At 32.6% G+C, this 20,263-nt stretch overlaps 2 protein-coding genes across 2 annotated transcripts; one reads left to right on the top strand and one right to left on the bottom strand.

Annotated features, from left to right (window-relative positions):
• Nucleotides 1-270: 270 nt before the first annotated feature.
• On the top strand, nt 271-1,140 carry LOC122578386 (protein P21-like). Its single transcript, XM_043750335.1, has one exon. The coding sequence runs from the start codon at nt 278-280 to the stop codon at nt 959-961; it is 684 nt and encodes a 227-aa protein (XP_043606270.1). The 5' UTR covers nt 271-277; the 3' UTR covers nt 962-1,140.
• Nucleotides 1,141-6,165: 5,025 nt separating this feature from the next.
• Nucleotides 6,166-7,116, bottom strand: LOC122578778 (thaumatin-like protein). Its single transcript, XM_043750812.1, has one exon. It carries the CDS (start codon nt 7,072-7,074, stop codon nt 6,400-6,402), a length of 675 nt encoding a protein of 224 aa, XP_043606747.1. The 5' UTR covers nt 7,075-7,116; the 3' UTR covers nt 6,166-6,399.
• Nucleotides 7,117-20,263: the final 13,147 nt, after the last annotated feature.

The raw sequence follows: 20,263 nt of genomic DNA, 5'->3' as shown, positions 1-20,263 counted from the left end.
TATCACCTTGTGCACCACTCATTTGGACATTGGGTTGCCTTTGCCTCCACGATGCAAATACCGGAGTACAAGGAAAATGCTAACATATTCCACATATAATTAATGCTAACTAACTACGACCTAGCTATTGGAATTTGGAAACAAATTACACGACAAACATGAATAGCCGACGAAGGTGCCTTAATTTCTTTTCACCTATATACAAAATTCTAACCGATCTTTGTCCTATATAAACCAAGCGATATATCTCACTTGTAACACACCAAAACCACATACAATGACATCCTTCACTATTTCCGCTTTCCTTCTCTTGACACCACTTGTTTTTCACTTAGCCAATGCAACATTGTTCAACATTAAAAACAACTGTGGACAAACCGTTTGGGCTGGTGCCGTGCCAACTGGTGGAGGCAAACGCCTTGATCCAGGCCAATCATGGCTTTTAGAAGTTGCACCGGGCACAACAACAGCCCGTATATGGCCACGTACCGAATGCAACTTTGACGGGTCAGGTCGAGGTAGTTGTGTGACTGGTGATTGCAACGGCGTCCTTGAATGCAAATCATTTGGTGCAACACCAAACACAGTAGCCGAGTTTGCTCTTAAGCAATACGCAGATTATGATTACTTTGACATTTCTATTATCGACGGGTTCAATTTGCCAATGCAATTTAGCCCCAATTCCGGTGGGTGTACCCGAGGTATTAAATGTAACGCGAACATCAATGGTGAGTGTCCTGCCCAGTTACGGACTCGTGGTGGGTGCAATCACCCATGTACTGTGACCAAGAGTGATAAGGATTGTTGTCTCGGACAGTTTATAGAAAATTGTCAGCCAACTCCTCTGTCAAACTTTTTCAAGGAACGTTGCCCAGATGTTTATAGCTACAAAGCTGACAAAACTGCTACGTTTTCTTGTCCGAGCGGAACCAACTATGATGTTATATTTTGCCCTTCTTAAAACCATCTGTTTATTAAAGAGGTGCAGTGGCTCGATCCATATATATATATATAAATAATGAAATAAATGCACCATGATGCATTAATGTATAAGTTAATCTAGATGGTAAATATATCTTGATGTAAGAGTCTCGATCTTAATTTGGTGTTTTAATAATATAAGGTAACAAATTAAATTAAGGTGTTGTAATTAATTTCTTTTCTTACCACTAATAAACGAGTAGACTATAATACGATTGGGGTGTAAAGAAATGAAAGCTTGGCTTGAGCCAAGTCTAGTTATTTGGATCTCGATTGATAAGTAAGTGAGTTCGAGCCCAAATTAATTTCAGATTTGATTAGGTTTTCGAGATCAAACTTAATTAACGAATATCTTATTTAAAAAAAATGGAAATATATACTCCTATTAACGAACAAGTAAAGATTGAGCCTACAAGCTAGAATACTCACGAGTCAAGTCGAGCTCGCGGAAGCGCTCTCCCTCTCTCTCTCAAATAAAACTGGACGAATTTAAGCTAGTCTATTGTCTATATGCTCGTTTAGAGGACTAGCTAGCAGTACACAATATAGAGAGTATATCTTTATCCGTAAAGTCGTAAACAAATGAACGAATATGATTTAAACAATTCTATTGTTAAGGAATAAAACAAAAGAAAAATTCTTTCTTACATGAAGTAAAATTTAAACGATCGGCCATTGGGGTGATAACCCAGTGGTTAGGAACTTTCCACATTGTGGTTTATTCCTAGGGGTCATGTATTCAAATCTTGTCACATGCAAATGTGGTGAGAGGACTTGTGGGCACATCAAAGTTAGAGGCGTTTGCCATTTATCCGTTTTTCCTTTAAAAGAAAATAACTTTAAACGATCGCTTAATTATTGTAAAGAGTGAAGAAAGTTTTGCTACTAAATTCCTATTTACAGTTATTGGAAAAGACTTTTGATTTGAATTAATTGTGACAAAAGCAATAATAAGAATTCTAAATTTTTTATAATATTAATTTTTTGGCAAGATCCTATAGGAGATATACAAAATGGTGAAAAATGAAATTGCATGTACATGAACTAGTAAAAAACAAATACAAATAATACTGATAGATCCTGAAAAATGACGTAACATTATATCTTAGTCTCAACTATTTATTTATTTTTGTTAAACTCACATAAACAAGAATAATAAGCATTTAAATTTAAATATGATATTTCATATTTGTGCTAAAGTGTTCTTTTGTCAAATTAAAGAAGTTGGGTTCTTTTAGGCTTATAAAAATGGGTTAAAGTCTCCGCTGTGGCCTAGAAAGTTTCAATATCAAGTGGGCCTTAATTATCAAGCAAACTATTGGGCTATTGGCTGTTTACTTGTTTTAGGTTGTTGGTTGTTAACTTCATGATTTTATCTTACCACCTAATGACCTAAATGAGAGTAGGACCCCGCTCAAGAAACCCATATACTGTAACTAACTTGAAATTTGAATATAGCTTGAAAGCTACCGACACTACAAACAATATTGCATTTGTTTATACTTTTAAGTGAGTGCGAACAAATTAAAAATTTTGTCATGCTTTTTAGTGTGTAGAAATATATTGAATTAAAAGTGGAGTAAATTACACTTTTCGTCCCTGAAATTGACACGTTTTTCACTTTTCGTCTCTTAAGTGAAAAAATTACAATTTTGACCTTAAAGTTGACTAATTTTTTCAATCATCGCCCCTCGCCAAACGTCGTTAAGTTTCAGCCGTTAAGTCGGGCACGTGCAAAACACGTGAGGGAATGAAACTGCAAAAAATGACAAGTTCAGGGACGAAAACTGAAATTTAATTTTCTGTTGTCATCATCTTCATCTTCTCTGGCTGACTTTCGTCGGAAAATTCGCCAGAAAACTTAAAAACCGATATCTCACTCGTTTCTTTGAATTAGACCACAAAACCACCACCAAACTTCTCAAAATTAATTTCCGCACGAATCCTAACCAAAAAATATTAAAATGTCGATATTTTATGAAATGTAAATGAAAAGCGTCGTAAATGAAATTGTAACCAAGACCAGTTGACCAAAAAACTCAACAAACTAGCATGAAACTTGTATGAACTGACAACTTTGAGTGCGAATAACTTATAACCGAAACGAGATCCAATGAATCGGTTGTCACACCCGAATTCTTTATACCTCAATCTACTAATCTAACTATTGTAATAACTTAATAACCTTAACGATTGACCAGTAAACTATATCGAAAACCTTACGATGAAACTAACATCTAACTAAATCGGCAAAAATGAAAGGTAACGAATCGCTATGAAACTTAACACAATACTAGATATCAATAGTAAACTTGTAACAACTTTTAGAATGAGATTTCGACTTAAGGATTTCACGAACAACGGATTTAAAGTTTCTATACAAAATATAAAACAAGAGCTATAAGCAACCAAATGACAAACTGTAAATTGCTTTGAACTTCTATTACATAAACTAAGAATCAGGTGATGATGATCGGAATTTTTGATCTGAAATATTTGAGTTGCAGGGGCTTGTCAGGCCTCCTGGTCATTTCGTCCCTCTTTGTATATATTTCTAATTTTTCGATCTTATGTCTTTGCCTCATTGACAAAAACCGAACCCACATGAAGGTCTCTCCCCATTTTGTACTTTTTTTTTTATGGTGCAGAGCTTATGGAATAAAAAATGAGACCCACCATTGGTGTCTTAGTGAGGAACACATACACCTAATCCAACATGGACTTATTTGCGAAAACAGAAATATTGCATTTTTGGAACAAGCTAAATCGTACAGAAAGATTGCTCAAAATCCATGTTATGGGTATTTTGAATTTTCCGGCAAGTGTTGAATCTGAAATCTTTTGGTTAGGATTCGTGCAGAAATTAATTTTGAGAAGTTTGGTGAATGTTTCGTGGTCTAAATCGAAGAAACGAGTGAGATATCGGCATTTTAAGTTTTCCGGCGAATTTTCCGACAAAAGTCAGCCGGAGAAAATGAAGATGATGACAACAGAAAAGTAAATTTCAGTTTTCGTCCCTGAACTTGTCCTTTTTTGCAGTTTCAGTCCTTCACGTGTTTTGCATGTGTCCGACTTAACGGCCAAAACTTAACGACGTTTGGCGAGGGACGATGATTGAAGAAATCTGCCAACTTTAAGGTCAAAATTGTAATTTTTTCACTTAAGGGACGAAAAGTGAAAAACGTGCCAACTTTAGGGACGAAAAGTGTAATATACTCTTAAAAGTGTATAGAAATTTCTCCACACTAAAAAGTGTGTATAAATAAAAGTTTACACTTTTTAGTGTGAACTTTCATACTTATTTTGTCACACCTCATTTGTTGATGGTAACTTTTTTAGTTACCGTGGACAAATGGAGTGTGACAAAATAATTATGAAAGTTCACACTAAAAAGTGTGAACTTTTATTTCTATACACTTTTTAGTGTGGAGAAATTTTCACACACTTTTAATTCAATATATTGCTACAAACTAAAAAGCGTGACAAAATTTTTAATTTGTTTACACTCATTTAAAAGTGTGAACAAATACAATATTGTTTGTAGTGCGAACTTAATTGGTCCGGTTCCAGCTTGACAACATGATTGTCACAGGTTTTCTCAAAGTTTTCACCGAAGAAAAGTTGAAGAAAATGATGATGACATGTAATGTCAAGTTAGCAATCCACATGTATTATTTATGACATATTAGGTCACGTTGACATGTAATGAAAGACTAAACAAAAAAAATAAACGATATTTACTTTTTTTTTTGTGTTAAGTTTTGATAACATTTATTCTTTTAATATTCAAAATGAAAATACAATTTTTTTACCAACACTTTTAAAAAGTAGGTAATCTTTTATGAATTTAACTAATTTAAAAACAATTAATAACTACTAAATTGCCTTAACAACAGGCGTATACCATTATTTCTTTGAACATGCCTTTAACCAACCGGTATGTTATTTAAAGTCGTTCAAACCCAAACCATTGACTGTTTAATGACCTAATCTCTGAGCCTATCTGACTTGAACCGAACCATCAAAATTAACCCAGTATATATCATCATGGAGTTTGTTAGCTTGTAAATTTCCATGAATTGAAATTGAAATATAATGACGTGTGTTGGTGTAGTTCAATAAGAATGAGAGAAAAAGTCTCCGTGGCGAGTTTAATCAATTGCATAATGACCAAATCGACACAATTAATGTCAATATAGCCCTGTGTCTCCGAACAAATTAACATTAGTTGAATTGATCCACATCTGAAACTTTTTATTTTAAACCATGCATCATGAACCATGGCATTAGTTTGTTTGACACTGGTAGCTGACCAAGAAAAGTCAGTGATAGCGCTCTTTTTAACCATTGAATATGTTTCCGGCCACAAGAGGCCTAGCTATATTGACATTAATAAGAACATTACAATTACAAAAAGTATACATTACCCATAAAAGTCATGAGAACTAGTTTTCATGTCATGATTATTAAAATCCCACAATAATTAAGAAATAGAAACAATGGATTGGAACACGTCATCAACATTAATCCGGTGAACAACCTGATTTATATATGTGCTCATATCCCAAAGCGATTACCGGCCATCACACAAAACATGGGTAGCTTCCAAAATTCTTTCAAATCTATAGATGGAAATTAACTGATAAGCATGAATCCACTCTACCAACATCTTTGGTTTAGCAATAAGCATATCTAATCATATGAAACCAACTATATCTAATATATAGTAATATCTACGCTAGCTGGATGGAGAGAGTACGATGCGAGTATGTATAGATGTTCATCAATAGATTCAGCATTATGGTGGCATAACGGGCATGAAACATCATCAGTGTCAAGATTAACATTTGCTACTAGGATTTGAAGAATCTCGATATGCATGTATATATGTTTCATATAAATTCATAGTTGTATTCATACTCGACAAGTTTTGATCACTCAATACCGACTGATCAATCCGGCCATATATGATATATCATACTGATATTAATCATGTTTAGGAAGGAGCTGAGTATATATACACTAATTAAGTCATTAGTATTAAGTCGAAAAGGTGACATATATTATCAAATAAACGGAGAAATTAAGTTGCCAAGGAAAACAAGGTAATTAACATTATATATGATCCTCTTATAAAATTCTCAACATCAGTACCAACAATCATATCACATACTACATATAATATAGTCCAATAATTCTGAGATTAATAAGATTGAAAATGATAATACCTTTTACATGATGATATAACTTTGTAACATTCATACCGAAGATCGTGAACGTACCCTGCATTAGAATATCATCTTATCCTATACAGTATACATTTGTTATTGTTATACACTTGTACATATATTAAGAGCAACTATATTATATATATATATATTCTTAATTAAGAAAGTGGTCGGCCGGATGATGGATTGATTAAGGGCAAAAGACGACTTTATAGTTGGTTCCTCCGGGGCAGGTAAATGTACTGGTGGCATCATCCTTAGGATAGCTATAAGCATCGGGACACCGCTCTTTGAAAAACATTGAATAATTAGTTGGGCTGCAAGTTCCAGAGGTGCAACAATATTCATCGGTCTTGAACACGGTACAGGGGTTATTGCACCCACCAGGAGCCCGTAACTCGTTAGGGCACTGCCCGTTGATGTCTGCACTACACACTATGCCCCGAGTGCACCCACTAGAAGTGGGACTAAATTCCAATGCCAAGTTGAATCCGTCGACAAGAGATATGTCAATGAAATCAAGATCATTGAACTGATTCAAGGCAAACTCGGCTAGGGTGTTAGGTGGTGTACCATAGTTTTGACACTCGAGGAGACCATTGCAGTCACCGGTTTCACACCGTCCTTGACCAGAACCATCAAAGTTGCAATTGGTTCGTGGCCATATACGGCCTCCTTGGGTGCCAGCTGGGACGTTTAAAGACCAAGACTGGCCCGAATTAAGCTGCCGTCCCCCTCCAGGCACAGCACCAGCCCAAACGGTGTATGGACAATTGTTTTGAATGTCAAAGACTGCGGCATTGGCAATCTGGAAAACAAAAGGCAAAAGAAGCAAACAAGAGATAATGGTTGAGAATATTGTCATATTAATTTGCAATTGTGGGTTGAATATATGTAAGGTGATACAAAGAGTTGTTTATATATAGGTAAAGATCGATGGGTTAGAAACTTCAAATTAACTTAAGGTTGAATTCATTGGCTCTGCATTTATGTGAAACTAGCTAGCTAACTAGGTTAATTACGTGTGTCGAATATATGTTAATACCACTTTGCTTTGAATTTAACTATATATGTTTAGATGAATTGTGATCCTAGGAACTTCACGTTCGTTTTTTCTAAATAGTGTTTTATTCAATTCAATAATGTAGTTCTATTAATTTCTTATAGGTATCAGTTGGTCAAAACACTATATATGATTTTATATCTCGTTATTTTCTCTCTGATCCTTAATTTGTCTTGATTAACTATTAGGGATATCTTTGAATTTCATAGCTAGCTCCCAGCATCTCTCTACTATCATTTGTTAATCTAATTAAGTTGACCAATAAAATTATCTTCCGCCTCAGCTACTTATCAGTACTCATATCCCAAATTACTACTGTGTTATTTAAAAAAACCAAGAAACTGTACACATAATTTAATGGTGCGTGTAAGTTTGCTGGTCTGATTTCGTTAATGTTTGGTTCATCTTATTTTCTATAAATGATGTTTTTTCCTTCTGCACCGGCCTGTAAAATATGTATAATTTACGTGTTATTATAACTAACTTCAACTAACTTTGTCAAACATATTTTAAATGTTTATCGAATGAAGATTTCATTCTCTGGAAAAAAACATTCAAAGCAGAATATGTATATATATTTGTATGTGAAAAGGAAAATGATATATCTTCTTAATCAGTTTTCTTAAAATAAAAAAAAAATTGGACTATTGGGTCATGCATGACATGTGTAAAATTGTAAAAATTAAAAGATTGAGATTATAAAATGGAGTTAAGGGAATACAATCAATATACATGTGTAGGTTTTGATGGTCAGATTTTAGGATGATTAATTTTTTCCATGTCAAATCTCAAAACATCTTATTATTTAAGCGTGAAACTTTTCCATTTGAATTATTCAACAACTAGTGGGATACCCCGGCGTTGCCCGGGATCCCAATTTTATGTGTTTTAGTACTTTTGTTGTCTATATCTTTGACGTAAACAAAGTTAGTTTATAGTTAACTTATGGCGAAGTACACAAATTGATCAACAACGGAGTACTTAGGATGAGCCAACGAAATATTTTTAAGTGGTTTGTCCATCCTACCTTTTTTATAATATAAAGTTGGATTTTGAAAGTTTGCTAGTAAATAACATATGTTAGTCGTATAATAACTAGAAAATTTATCAAATTATAAAACATTGTTTACTTATTAATTTATAGTTCTTATAAACCATTTTATTTACGTGAAATATATTTTTTATGACACAATTGATTTTGATACTTTGATGTTTACCTACTAATTTTAGTAGTATTTATAAACAAATTGTTTACAATATAAAATGAAATGTTTTGGCTCATAGTATAACACATCTGATATCGAAAAAACTGGCACAGAAAAACCCAACAACAAATTTTAGAATTAAATTAAAAACCAAAATTGAAAAGAAAAAAAAAAATCAAAACTAACACGCATCAGAAGAAAAGGCTCCACGTAGTACCCACCCACCTCCTAACTCCTCACCAGCTATACAAGTATGTTTTTTTTTTTGTTTTCTTAATATTATCACACATATATGTATGTGTCTCTCAAACACATAAATACACAGTATTTTTGCTTTCAAACCTGAAGTTTGAAAAACTTTAACGACATTTTTTGATGGTGAAAAAGTGGGTTTCCGATCACTCGAACATGTGATCATGATGATTTTAAAGATTGATGAGATTTTGCGGTGGAGTAAGTGGTTATTCCGGGTGGGCGTCGCCATATATGTGACCATGATGATATAGACGATGATGACGTCTAGAGGCGGAGTAATTGGTTATTCCGAGCCGCCGCTGCCGCCCTCATCGAAATCCGCGGATCCAGGCGGCTGGAATGTTGGAGATATCATCTATTAATTGTTGATAATGAACATCTCTTTGTGGCGATGGTTGTTCCGAAGTGGTTAAATCCCGCTTTCTGTATAGTACTTTCTTTTTGGAATTTTTTCCCCCTTTTTTATAGTTTAGATCTATGGATGTTCATTATAATGATGTTGCCAGATTCGCCGCCGCCGTTGCTCCTAGCAGTGAGTTTTACCGGTGGTGGTTACGGAAGTATTGTTTTTGTAAGTACATATCTTGTTGTTCATCCTGCATATTTGTTTGTTGCTACAAATTCGACTTGCTACAGTGCCAACTTTGAGTTGAAATAGTAGCGACTCGCACTGTACCGGGTCGAGTTGCTACTGTACCGAGTCGACTTGCTAGAGTACCAGGTTGAGTTAATACAGTACCGGGTCGAGTTGAAACAGTAGCGAGTTGCTACAGTACCGATGACCCGACCCACTACTATAGCATCCGACTTTTGGATTGTTATATATATAATGACGAATTGGTAATAATGAAGCAATTAAAAGCCAAAGGATTCATGGCACATTCTAATACTCAAATTCTAAGTTAGCCAAACTATTCATACTTGTTTTGTTTTGTATGGTTTTTAAGGAATTTTACTACTTAGCCTATCTCCAATGTTAAGGACTGCCACATCATGTCCTTACAAATCCTTATACATCCTTACAAATTCTTCAAATTTTATAATTTTATCTCCAACCATACAAACATCTTTATATATCCTTACATATCTTTTTACCTCCACTAAAAACAAAAATATATTAGGTAAAGACAAATAAGGGGGTAAGGGCATCCTTTAAAAAATCCTTAGTTTTGGACAAGCTTCAACGGCAAAGGATATCTGGCACCCAAGGGCACTTCATTGGAGATAGCCTTAGTATAGTATTTATAATACCAGAGTTTATATGTGTTCACTACAACAAAAATGTCATATATTCACACTTATTTTTAAGAGGTGTGAAAAAACTTCTTAATTTGTTCACACTTAAAAATGTTTAAAAAGTATACACATTTAAAAGTGTGAAGAAATTTAAAAATTTATAATTTTTTCACACTTATATATGTGGAAAGAAAAAGTTCACACTCAAAAGTGTGAACAAATGTCAAACATGCATATTCACATTTAAAAGTGTGAAAGTTATATTGTATCACCTAAATTCTTTACACTTCTCTTGGAAAAAATTTAGTGTTACAAATTAATCTTCACACTTTTAAGTTTGAATAATTAAGATACTTTTACACACTTAAATGCGTGAAACTTTTTTTTCCACATATATAAGTGTGAAAAACTTATAGCTTTTCAAATTTCTTTATATTTTTATAAGTGAATACTTTTTACACTTTTTTAAGTGTGAACAAATTAAACAATTTTTTCACACTTGTTAAAAGCAAATGTGAGAATAAATGGAATTTTTTTTGTAATGGTTACTACGTAATAATATAATATATAGTTTTGAACCAAAATGTAAACAAAGCGGAAATTATCTCAACCAAAAACTTTATACTAATAAATGGAGTGATAACTATACTTATAACAAAAGTGGGAAAAATATATCTACGAGAACGGAAGGATTTGCGAGTGTTTGCGTGTGCTTTTAGGAAGATAATAGTAGGAAGTGGCCGGCAAGTCGTTGGGAGTTCTTTCGACTCGATCTATCTCAAGTTCGTTTCTGGTGGATTAAGGAGCCTGTATTCGTTCACCCACGGAGGTACTTTTCGACCAACACTCTGGTGAGAACACTTTTAAAATAAGAACGGTAAGAACACTTAAAAACATCATTTTGATGCATTAAAAGTCCATAAAACTAACATAGTGCATAACAAATTATCATTATTTAAGTGTTTAACAACACATTGATCCTTCAAAATCAAAAAAATCACGTTTTTTATTTTGTGCATCCATCTTGGATGCATATTATCAAAATGATGCATCCAAGAAAAAACGTGATTTTTTTCGATTTTGACGGTTCCATGTGTTGTTAAACACTTAAATAATGATAATTAGTTATGCACTATGTCAGTTTTATGAACTTTTAATGCATCAAAATGTAGTTTTTAAGTGTTCTCATTTGTTCTCATTTTAAGTTTATTCTCATTTGATTGACACTATATATATATATATATATATATATATATATATAATATATATATATATATATATAGGGGTGAGTTATTTTGAGAACTCCTAAAAAAAAGGACTTAGGAACCTGGACCATACATTCTTTCCCTCTTTCTCTCTCTTCATTTAAATAATAAAATTCACTCAAATCATTCAAAATGTTCTAACTCACAAACCGTAAATCGTTAGACGAAACAAAAAGCATGGGTAGTCTTAAAATTTCGTCCTCTTTCATTAGAGATCCAATTCGGTATACTTTTGACGACTTTTTAATTTTCGTTTTTTTTTGTAGTTACACATAACTTACACATGGGTAGGTTGAACTTACACATGGGTAGGTTGAACAAAAATTATGATTCAGAATGGGCTTCGCCCTTAAGGATATTCATAAACCAAAGCTAGTGGGGGTGATAGGTCATAGAGGGTGATAGGTCATAGGGGGTGACCAGTGAGGGGTGATCTACCTAACGGGCTCCGCCCTTAGCCGCTATGGCTCCGCCATGGACTGACGGGCTCCGTCCTTGGCCACCATGGCTCTGCCATAGATTGATGGGCTCCGCCCTTGACCTTCATTGTTGTGTACATATGTTCATTTATTAATTTACATGTGAAAACAATGATCCTACACATGTGTAGGATAAACCTACACATGTGTAGGATGAACGTGATGGGAAAAAAAAATGAAAATTAAAAAGTCGTCAAAATTATATCGAATTGGATCTCTAATGAAAGAGGATGAAATTATAAGACTACCCATGTTTTTTGTTTCGTCTAACGATTTACGGTTTGTGAGATAAAACATTTTAAATGATTTGGGTGAATTTTCTTATTTAATGGAGGAGAGAGAAAATATAAGAAAATGAGTGGTCCAGATTGGTTCCTGAGTTTTTTTTTTTTTAAGAGTTCTCAAAATAACTTTCATATATATATATATATATATATATATTTTGTTTCACTTAAGTATATATGGCCGTACGTACGTTGTTAATATTAACTCACACTTAAACAGTTAAACGATAGTTTCGATCGGGTCTTAAAATATATAGTTAACTTAGCGAAATCGGATCCTATAGTTAATAGCCGGCCATGTCGCTGAAGATGTTTAAACTACATATATTCATGATGAGAGTACGTCTAAACGAAAACTTGCGTATATGTATGGAACAATGCAGATGAACTAAATAATCAATCATTGAGAACCTGTGCATGTTAACTTTTGATATAATTATTAATTTGAACTCTTTCAAATATAATATATTAGTCGATCTGTATAACCTACAATAGAAAAACCTTTTATAACTTTGGTTCTTACTGCTATTTTGAACTACATAATTGGTTTTAAAAGCCTGTTGGCATCATGAATCAATTTATTTATATACACTATATTTAATATTTAATTTAATTATCATAGATAAGGAAACTAGTTTATACTCGTATTAATTATCTTGATATGGTTCTCAAAACTCCCGTATGCTAGCACTGATTTTATCCGAAAATATATAATAATACAATCATTACAAAATTCTAAGGCTAAGCAGAGTGGTAGCAAACCCGGTAGCAATCCACTAGATTTCCCCCCAAGTTGCCGGCTACACCACCCCGCGGTAACAACCCACACATGAAGCAACCCACAGAGGTTGCAAGGGAGAGGGGAGGATTCGAGGTAACCCACGTGCATCTTTCCTTTTCTTTTGTTTTTTTTTAGACTTTATGTATTTTTAATTAATATTAAATGGCAAAAAAGAAAAAACAAAATATAAATCAATCATTAACTTAACCCACCTTTCAGGCAATATCACTCTTTCTTTTTTTCCCAAGTAACCCCCAGCAACCCAGGATGCCACATGGCGCGATGTGGTGAAAGTAGCCCAACCTCCGGCAATACCACTCCGGATAGCCTAAGTTAGCCAAACTATTCGTGTCGATTCTGTTTAAAAGTGTTGGTGCATCGTTATCTGTTTTAGGAGCTTTTTGACACTTATTGAGGTACGGATTATGAATTTTACTTAAATATTGAAATTACGATTTGTATTCCGTTTATTCCTTTCGTTTCGCGTTACTCTGTTATTAAAATGATTTATTTGTATAAGTTACTCTGTCTTTTAAGGCCTCAAAAATGTTTTATTTGTATAAGTTGTGATGTGATAAACTATTTTACTTCAAAAGTTAGCCCTATTGTTTCTTTGACATATTATAAATACTGTATGCTCTCATTGAGTCTCTGTGATTCCTTTTACATTATATCCTTATCGTTTGTACTCTGGGTATGCGGGTTATTATCCACCTATGAGGGTACCATAGGCACATCATTCTGGCACTAATGGTGTGACACTTCTATAACAGTGTGATTGGTTACTCGACATCTTCTTTTTGTTGGCCATATAATGTTTTTAGGGGACGTAAGGATAGATCCTAGATAGTGTATTGATTGTGATTGTGGATAGTGGCGTGTGCCAACACACTATGATCACCTGTGTTTGGTCATGTGGATCTGCAGTCCCATGTTTCCATGTATTGTATTGGTTAATGTTTGTTGTATTTAACACACTTGATATGCAAGTATTGGTATTTTGGACCTAGTTTGACACACCCCATTGGCCTCTCAGTTCATTTCAGCTAAGTACTTTGATTCATTGCTATAGCCTATAGATATCTCATTTGTTATCAGATTACTCATCATTCACTATCTATAAATAATTATTTAGTTTCATAGAAATCTTTGTTCAAAAATATATTGCTATTCGTTTTGCTTTCAATGTATCCGCGCACTGAGCGTTTGACTCAGCCGCAATTTTTTTTCCCTGTAACAGGTATAAGAAAGGTGAATTGGATTTTAGCTAGCTTCCGCGCAAGTTGGATTGTTGAAGATCAAGGTTGAAGATCTCGTTCGTTGTATTGAATTTATTAGAAAAGTCTCAATAGCATTCTTGTATTATTGTTTTGGTTCGATCGTGACACTACATTTTTGGAAGTAAACGTGGGGTGTTACAGTATTAAATTGTCTTTATTGGATGAATTGTCGAGTAATAGAAATCGATAAAAATAAATGTAAAAAAGGTTCAAAAAGAAGCAAAAGATGAAGAATTGAGTTTGACCAACAAAACTCAATACAACATGCGGAACAGAACACCAATATGCATTGCGGGAGAAAAAGACAAGGCTACGACGCAGGATGCATGCATATACGCGGCACATGCATGAATAAGTCAAAGAACATTATGGGAGAAAACTGGATCGATATGATGCAATATATATCTGCATGGAAAAGGCGGGCACAGGCAGGAAGTTAGTCGATCGGTCTAAGATATCTAGATACGATTTGAAATGGAAGTACGTGACGTAAGACAAAGTCTAAGCTAGGCGCAGAATATAACTTTGAACGTTGTAGTTTACATTTTTTTGGGAAAAAAAAGAAGCTTAAAACTGTTAGCTTTCATGATCAAACAAGACTTTTCAAATTTGAAATTCTATGTTATGAGTGCACCTCTTTCTTGCCTTACTTGAGTTCTTCAAATTGAACAATGTCTTATTATATCCGCTAAATATTGTAATTATGATTTAATTAAACAAGACTTTTTAACTATGACTTTTCTTCAAACATTAATTAATTTCTTGTATATATCGACTAAGAGTGCAACTCTTTATTGCCTTACTTGAGTTCTTCAAATTGAACAATGTCCTAGGGGTGTTTGGTATTGCGATTACAAAACAAAATATGCGTTTTCAAAATAAATTATGCGTTTTCAAAACTGCGTTTTGAAAAAGCATAAAGCATGTAGGTACATGCTTCTCTAAAACTGCGTTTTCATAGCCAATAATCATTTTTCCATACATACACTTTTTTAGATTATTTGCATTTTACAAACGTAATAATCAGATAATCACTTTATAACGCAATCTCAAACACCCTCTTATTATATCATTGGCGGAACGTGAATTTTTATACTGGGAGGGCCAGACACAATTAAAGTATAAAAAAAAATTCATTAAGAAAATTAATCAAACTTAAATAAATGATTTTCTTTCTACTTTAAATGAATAAACTAAAGTTATTAGTAATTCTACAAGGGAGTTATATGACACTAACTTTAATATGAAGGACCATATGTACATACAACTAAAACTATAATAAAATCAAGTGGGCCCTAATTCTATCTTGTACATCATCTTGTTCATTTGGATTCTGTGACTCTAAAACTACATTCACCGTAAAAACAAAATCATATAATAGTAAAAATGGCAGAAAATATCCCTAAAACATAAAATATATCTACTACATCAACCTCAAATCTGGGATGGCCACAACCCTCCCTAGTCTCTATTACGTTCCGCCCCTGTATTAAACAAGACTTTTAACTAAATATTGTAAATATTATATCCACTAAATATCGTAATTATGATTGTAATTACGTTCCGCCCCTGTATTGATCCTGTTGATTCTAAGAATATTCAGAAACAATTCTTCTAAATTTTCATTGATTCAAACTGAATACCGAAATTTAGGGATTTCACACTAGAACATACACATGTGATTAGGAAAAAAAATGATTTTTTTATTATCTGAAAACTGATCACGTTCTCATGATTACAAAAGTATAAATAAAGCTGTAAAATTCGAATGGGCCCTAAAAGACAAGCGGGCCGAAAGTTATTACAAAAATAAAGTCCAAAAAACACCGAAAAACTAATAAAAAGGTCAATAACTACTAGAAAACAGCATTTTTGGGCCCGAAGACTGACCCTTTGTCAGTTTGCAACTTGATGTTCCTCTTCCCACGGCCGTTTCGAGTGGTCACACGTCGAAATCGGAGCTCTGTAGCAAAAGTTATGGCCATTTTAGTGAATGTCTCTTTTTGTCTCGATTTTCTAAGTACAAAAGGGCATGATCTTCAATACGTGGAGGTAACCTACAAAAATATTATATTTGTACATATAAAAAGCTAGTACAATGATATTAATAAGAAATATTTAAAACCTATATAAACTTACACAATAATAAATAAATTAAGAACAATTACAATTAACCGGTTATTTTTTTTTCCATAAATTAACCATATTATAAAATAACTTTAAAGACTAAGGTTTGACCATCCAACTGTCAAGTATATTTTAGTTTCTATGTAGTATCACAAATGATTATATTTTTACACATTACGATATGCGTTTTTTTCCATTGGGTTGAAAGTTAAAAAGTTTAGCCCAATGTAAGAAAGTAGTTAACTACGTATAGACGTATAGTCACAAAATTATAAGGATTCATGGTATCCATAAAATAATCTAAAAGCATGTAATCTCCATAGCGAAGTTATTGATTTTCGTAACGTCTCCTTCATCAAAGAGATACTCAAATGGGACATTTTTGGGTTGTACTTATACGCCTCCTTCCAAAGTAAGACGATTTTAACCCGGATGTTCCAAGATTCCTTTTATGCATCGATGTGAGCCACCCTATAAAACACAATTTGATCTATCATGATATTATATATGTTGAATTGAAAGCAAAAATTTAATATTTATTTTGCTAATGTGTAGTTGATGTACAAAACTCATCATACATTTTTCATATCATGATAATGGTTGTATGTTAAAATATTTCCGATAAGCTCATTTAAATGATTCACATTAAACTATAATAACCATATTTTTCAACCTTGATTATATATCATCAAGTTTATAGTTATAAATCATAACATAAGGTTAATTCATACTATTATCAGATACAAAACTTTTTGTTATTAATTATTTGTAAAAAAATCAATTATGAAAAATAAATTATATTGGAAAATGGATCATAATATTACTTGACACATATCAAGAAACTCTAATATATAACTGCTAATACTTGTTAGAAAATCAAGTAATAAAAAATTAAACGAAGATATAATTTTTGAAACGATAGCAAATCAAAATAATATAAACGGTAAAAGGTGTAATGAATAAGTATACATATGTCTAAGCTTACTTCAACCATTTGTTAACATACAGATCATCATGTATATATCTTTTTCTTAATCTTCATTATTATTTTTACCATGTGTTTACTTTTTCTTCTTAGTTATATTTTTAGACATAATATTTAGGGTTTAATTACTGGATGACCAACAAACTTTTTTTTTTGTACATAGTTGCCAATAAACATTTTTATTGATATATATGCCCCACAAACTTGTACAATTTGTACATGGTTCACCAATTTAAGAAAGTTTTTGGGCAAGACTAGAAAGGAACTCGCCCTTTGACACCAAACGATCCCTAACACCTGTAGTTATGGGGATCGCCTTCGGCCGTTTGAGTTTTGCTTCTATAGAGAAGATGAGACGCTCAAAATGAAAGTGACCAAATCAAAATAAAGATGTAGGCTTAACTAAAGCCCAATGCCAAGCAAGGATTAACGGATGGAAGGCCTGGTTTCTCTCTTTTGGTGGTAAGCTCACTCTCTTAAAATTTGACATATTACCCTTGATAGCCGGTTTAATGAATATTTCCTTTGATAAAATTATGTCGTGGATATTACGTGGAAGAAAAATTAAAGAGTTTAGTCACCAGAATACTAACGAACTTTTCCATTTATACATAGTTGCCCAACAAACTTGTAAAACTTTTGTACATATTTCACCAATTCATGCCTTGTTTATCGATTACCCTCTTTTTAGGTGTCATGGCACTAATTAGTTGATAATGACGTGTAATAATAATAATAAGATATGGAATCCAAATCACCAAAGATGTATATAAGAATAAAATGTTCGTTCTCTTTTCCCCCAATTGGCATGAACCATAAACTAAAATATGTCTTATTTGTTATCTAATATCCCTAACACGGGGCGGGGGGAGAGGGGGGGGGGATTAGGTTATATATATAGGGTAACATTCCAGTGAGAACACTTTCAAAATAAGAACGGTGAGAACACTTAAAAACATCATTTTGATGCATTAAAAGTCCATAAAACTACATAGTGCTTAACTAATTATCATTATTTAAGTATTTAACAACACATTGATCCGTCAAAATTGAAAAAATCACGTTTTTTGTTTTGTGCATCCATCTTGGATGCATATTCATCAAAATGATCAATCCAACAAAAAACATGATTTTTTCGATTTTGACGGATCAATGTGTTGTTAAACACTTAAATAATGATAATTAGTTAAGCACTATTTCAGTTTTATGGACTTTTAATGCATCAAAATGTAGTTTTTAAGTGTTCTCATTTGTTCTCATTTTAATTCCATTCTCATTTGATAGTCACCCTATATATATATATATATATATATATATATATATATATATATATATCTTTGTTGATTCGGAATTAATATCAAATGTTTGAATAGTACACATCATTGCGAGATCACCTAAAAAGATATTAATCGGTAAACAGGTCAACAATCGGTGAACCATGTACAAATTTTACAAGTTTGTTGGACAACCATTAACAAATGCAAAAGTTCGTTGGTAATCTGGTGATTATACTCTTTAGTTTTTTTCCCCGCGTAATATCTACGTCACAATTTAATTAAAGGAAAATTGCATTTAACTGACTATCAAGGGTAACAGGTCAAAAATTGGTGAATCATGTACAAATTTTATAAGTTTGTGGGAAATATATATCAATAAAAATGTTTACTGGGCAACCAAGTACAAAAGGAAAAATTAGTTGGTTATCCGGTGGTTAAACCCTAATACTTAATTATATTAAACTAGGTATTGTACCTGCACGATGTGCGGCTTGTTATAATTATTGTTCAAAAAGGTTGAAAAACAAAAGCTAAGATAAATATGTTATTGTTCTCTTTTTTTTCCCCCTTTTTTGTTACTATTTTATACATAACCATTTGGTAAGATCAAAAGAAATTTTTATCACGGAAAATAATCACATATATTTCGATAGCTTATTTTGTATATCTAGTTTATTAGTGATTTTAGTTATAAAGTCTTTGTTGATTTATTTTTATTTTCTTTGAACATTAGTTGTAAACATTATTAGGTTTACTTAATTTTTATATGGAGAGATCAAAAAGTTGCAAGTTATAAAAAAAATACTGGATCACTTTTTTCGGGGTTAATCGAACCTTCTTTCCCATGCATTTCTTTCCCCCTTTTTCCGCTGACTTTTTGGCCTTAAGAACGCTGGTTTAGAAATCCTGGGCGATGGAAAACGTTGCAGGACTCGAGTTTTCCAAAACATAATTAATTAGCTTGATGCTTATTTTTTTCTTTTTTTGTTTCTCACAATTATCATAAAAGGGTATAAGTTTTTATGTGAGAATATTTAAGTAAAAACTTTGATCGGTGGCAACTTGATAAACTCAAAAGATATGAAAAATGTTCTTCAACATTGATATGTTATTTTGTGGACACTAAAACCACCCTCCTTATAATGGTCGAGGTCCTTATTACATAGATTGCACGAACAAAATTGTCATAAATTAGGTGGATTAGTTCCACTTGAAGTAAATCCGCCAATATTTTTATAATTATATATCTATAACACAACAAATGAGGTTGAACACAAATTCAACGCATCCAGGTTTGATCCTTTGTAATTCATTATCAAAATTGAAAATGAATTTTTTTTTTTTTTTAGTTATCATATATTACATACGGCCATAAGAGGCCAGATTTATATATAAGATTTACTTTTTACTTTTTCAATATTTTATATATTGCTTTTATTTAATTAGATTTAATAAATAAGATTTGATAATTTTGATGGAAGATTTTTTTTGTTGTTGTTTCTTTTAATTTTTTTTATAAATATAAGATAAAATATTGTTAAAAAAGTAGGGAGACGACACATTGGACAAATCCTATGTGGCAATTTTTTAGCATAGATTTGAATTTGAAAAATGCTTTAGAAAATTCGGTTAACTACTGTTTTAATAATTATATAGATATTTTCCAATTAAATATTCATATATCATTTTAAGTTAATTGGATGGAAACCCCCTAATCTAATGTACTATTTGATACCCACTAATATCCTAGTCAAGCTAGTGTCTAGATGAATCTCAACCACTTAATAATCCCATTATTATCTAAAATTTGCCTTTGA

Source organism: Erigeron canadensis, chromosome 8 (genome assembly GCF_010389155.1).
Source record: "Erigeron canadensis isolate Cc75 chromosome 8, C_canadensis_v1, whole genome shotgun sequence".
Classification (NCBI taxonomy): Eukaryota; Viridiplantae; Streptophyta; class Magnoliopsida; order Asterales; family Asteraceae; genus Erigeron; species Erigeron canadensis.
The sequence above is the reverse complement of the archived record's forward strand: the minus strand, read 5'-3'. Positions and strand labels throughout refer to the sequence as shown.

Coding starts and splice junctions, on each gene's coding strand:
- LOC122578386 (XM_043750335.1), top strand. CDS start 278: ATGACATCCTTCACTATTTCCGCTTTCCTTCTCTTGACACCACTTGTT.
- LOC122578778 (XM_043750812.1), bottom strand. CDS start 7,074: ATGACAATATTCTCAACCATTATCTCTTGTTTGCTTCTTTTGCCTTTT.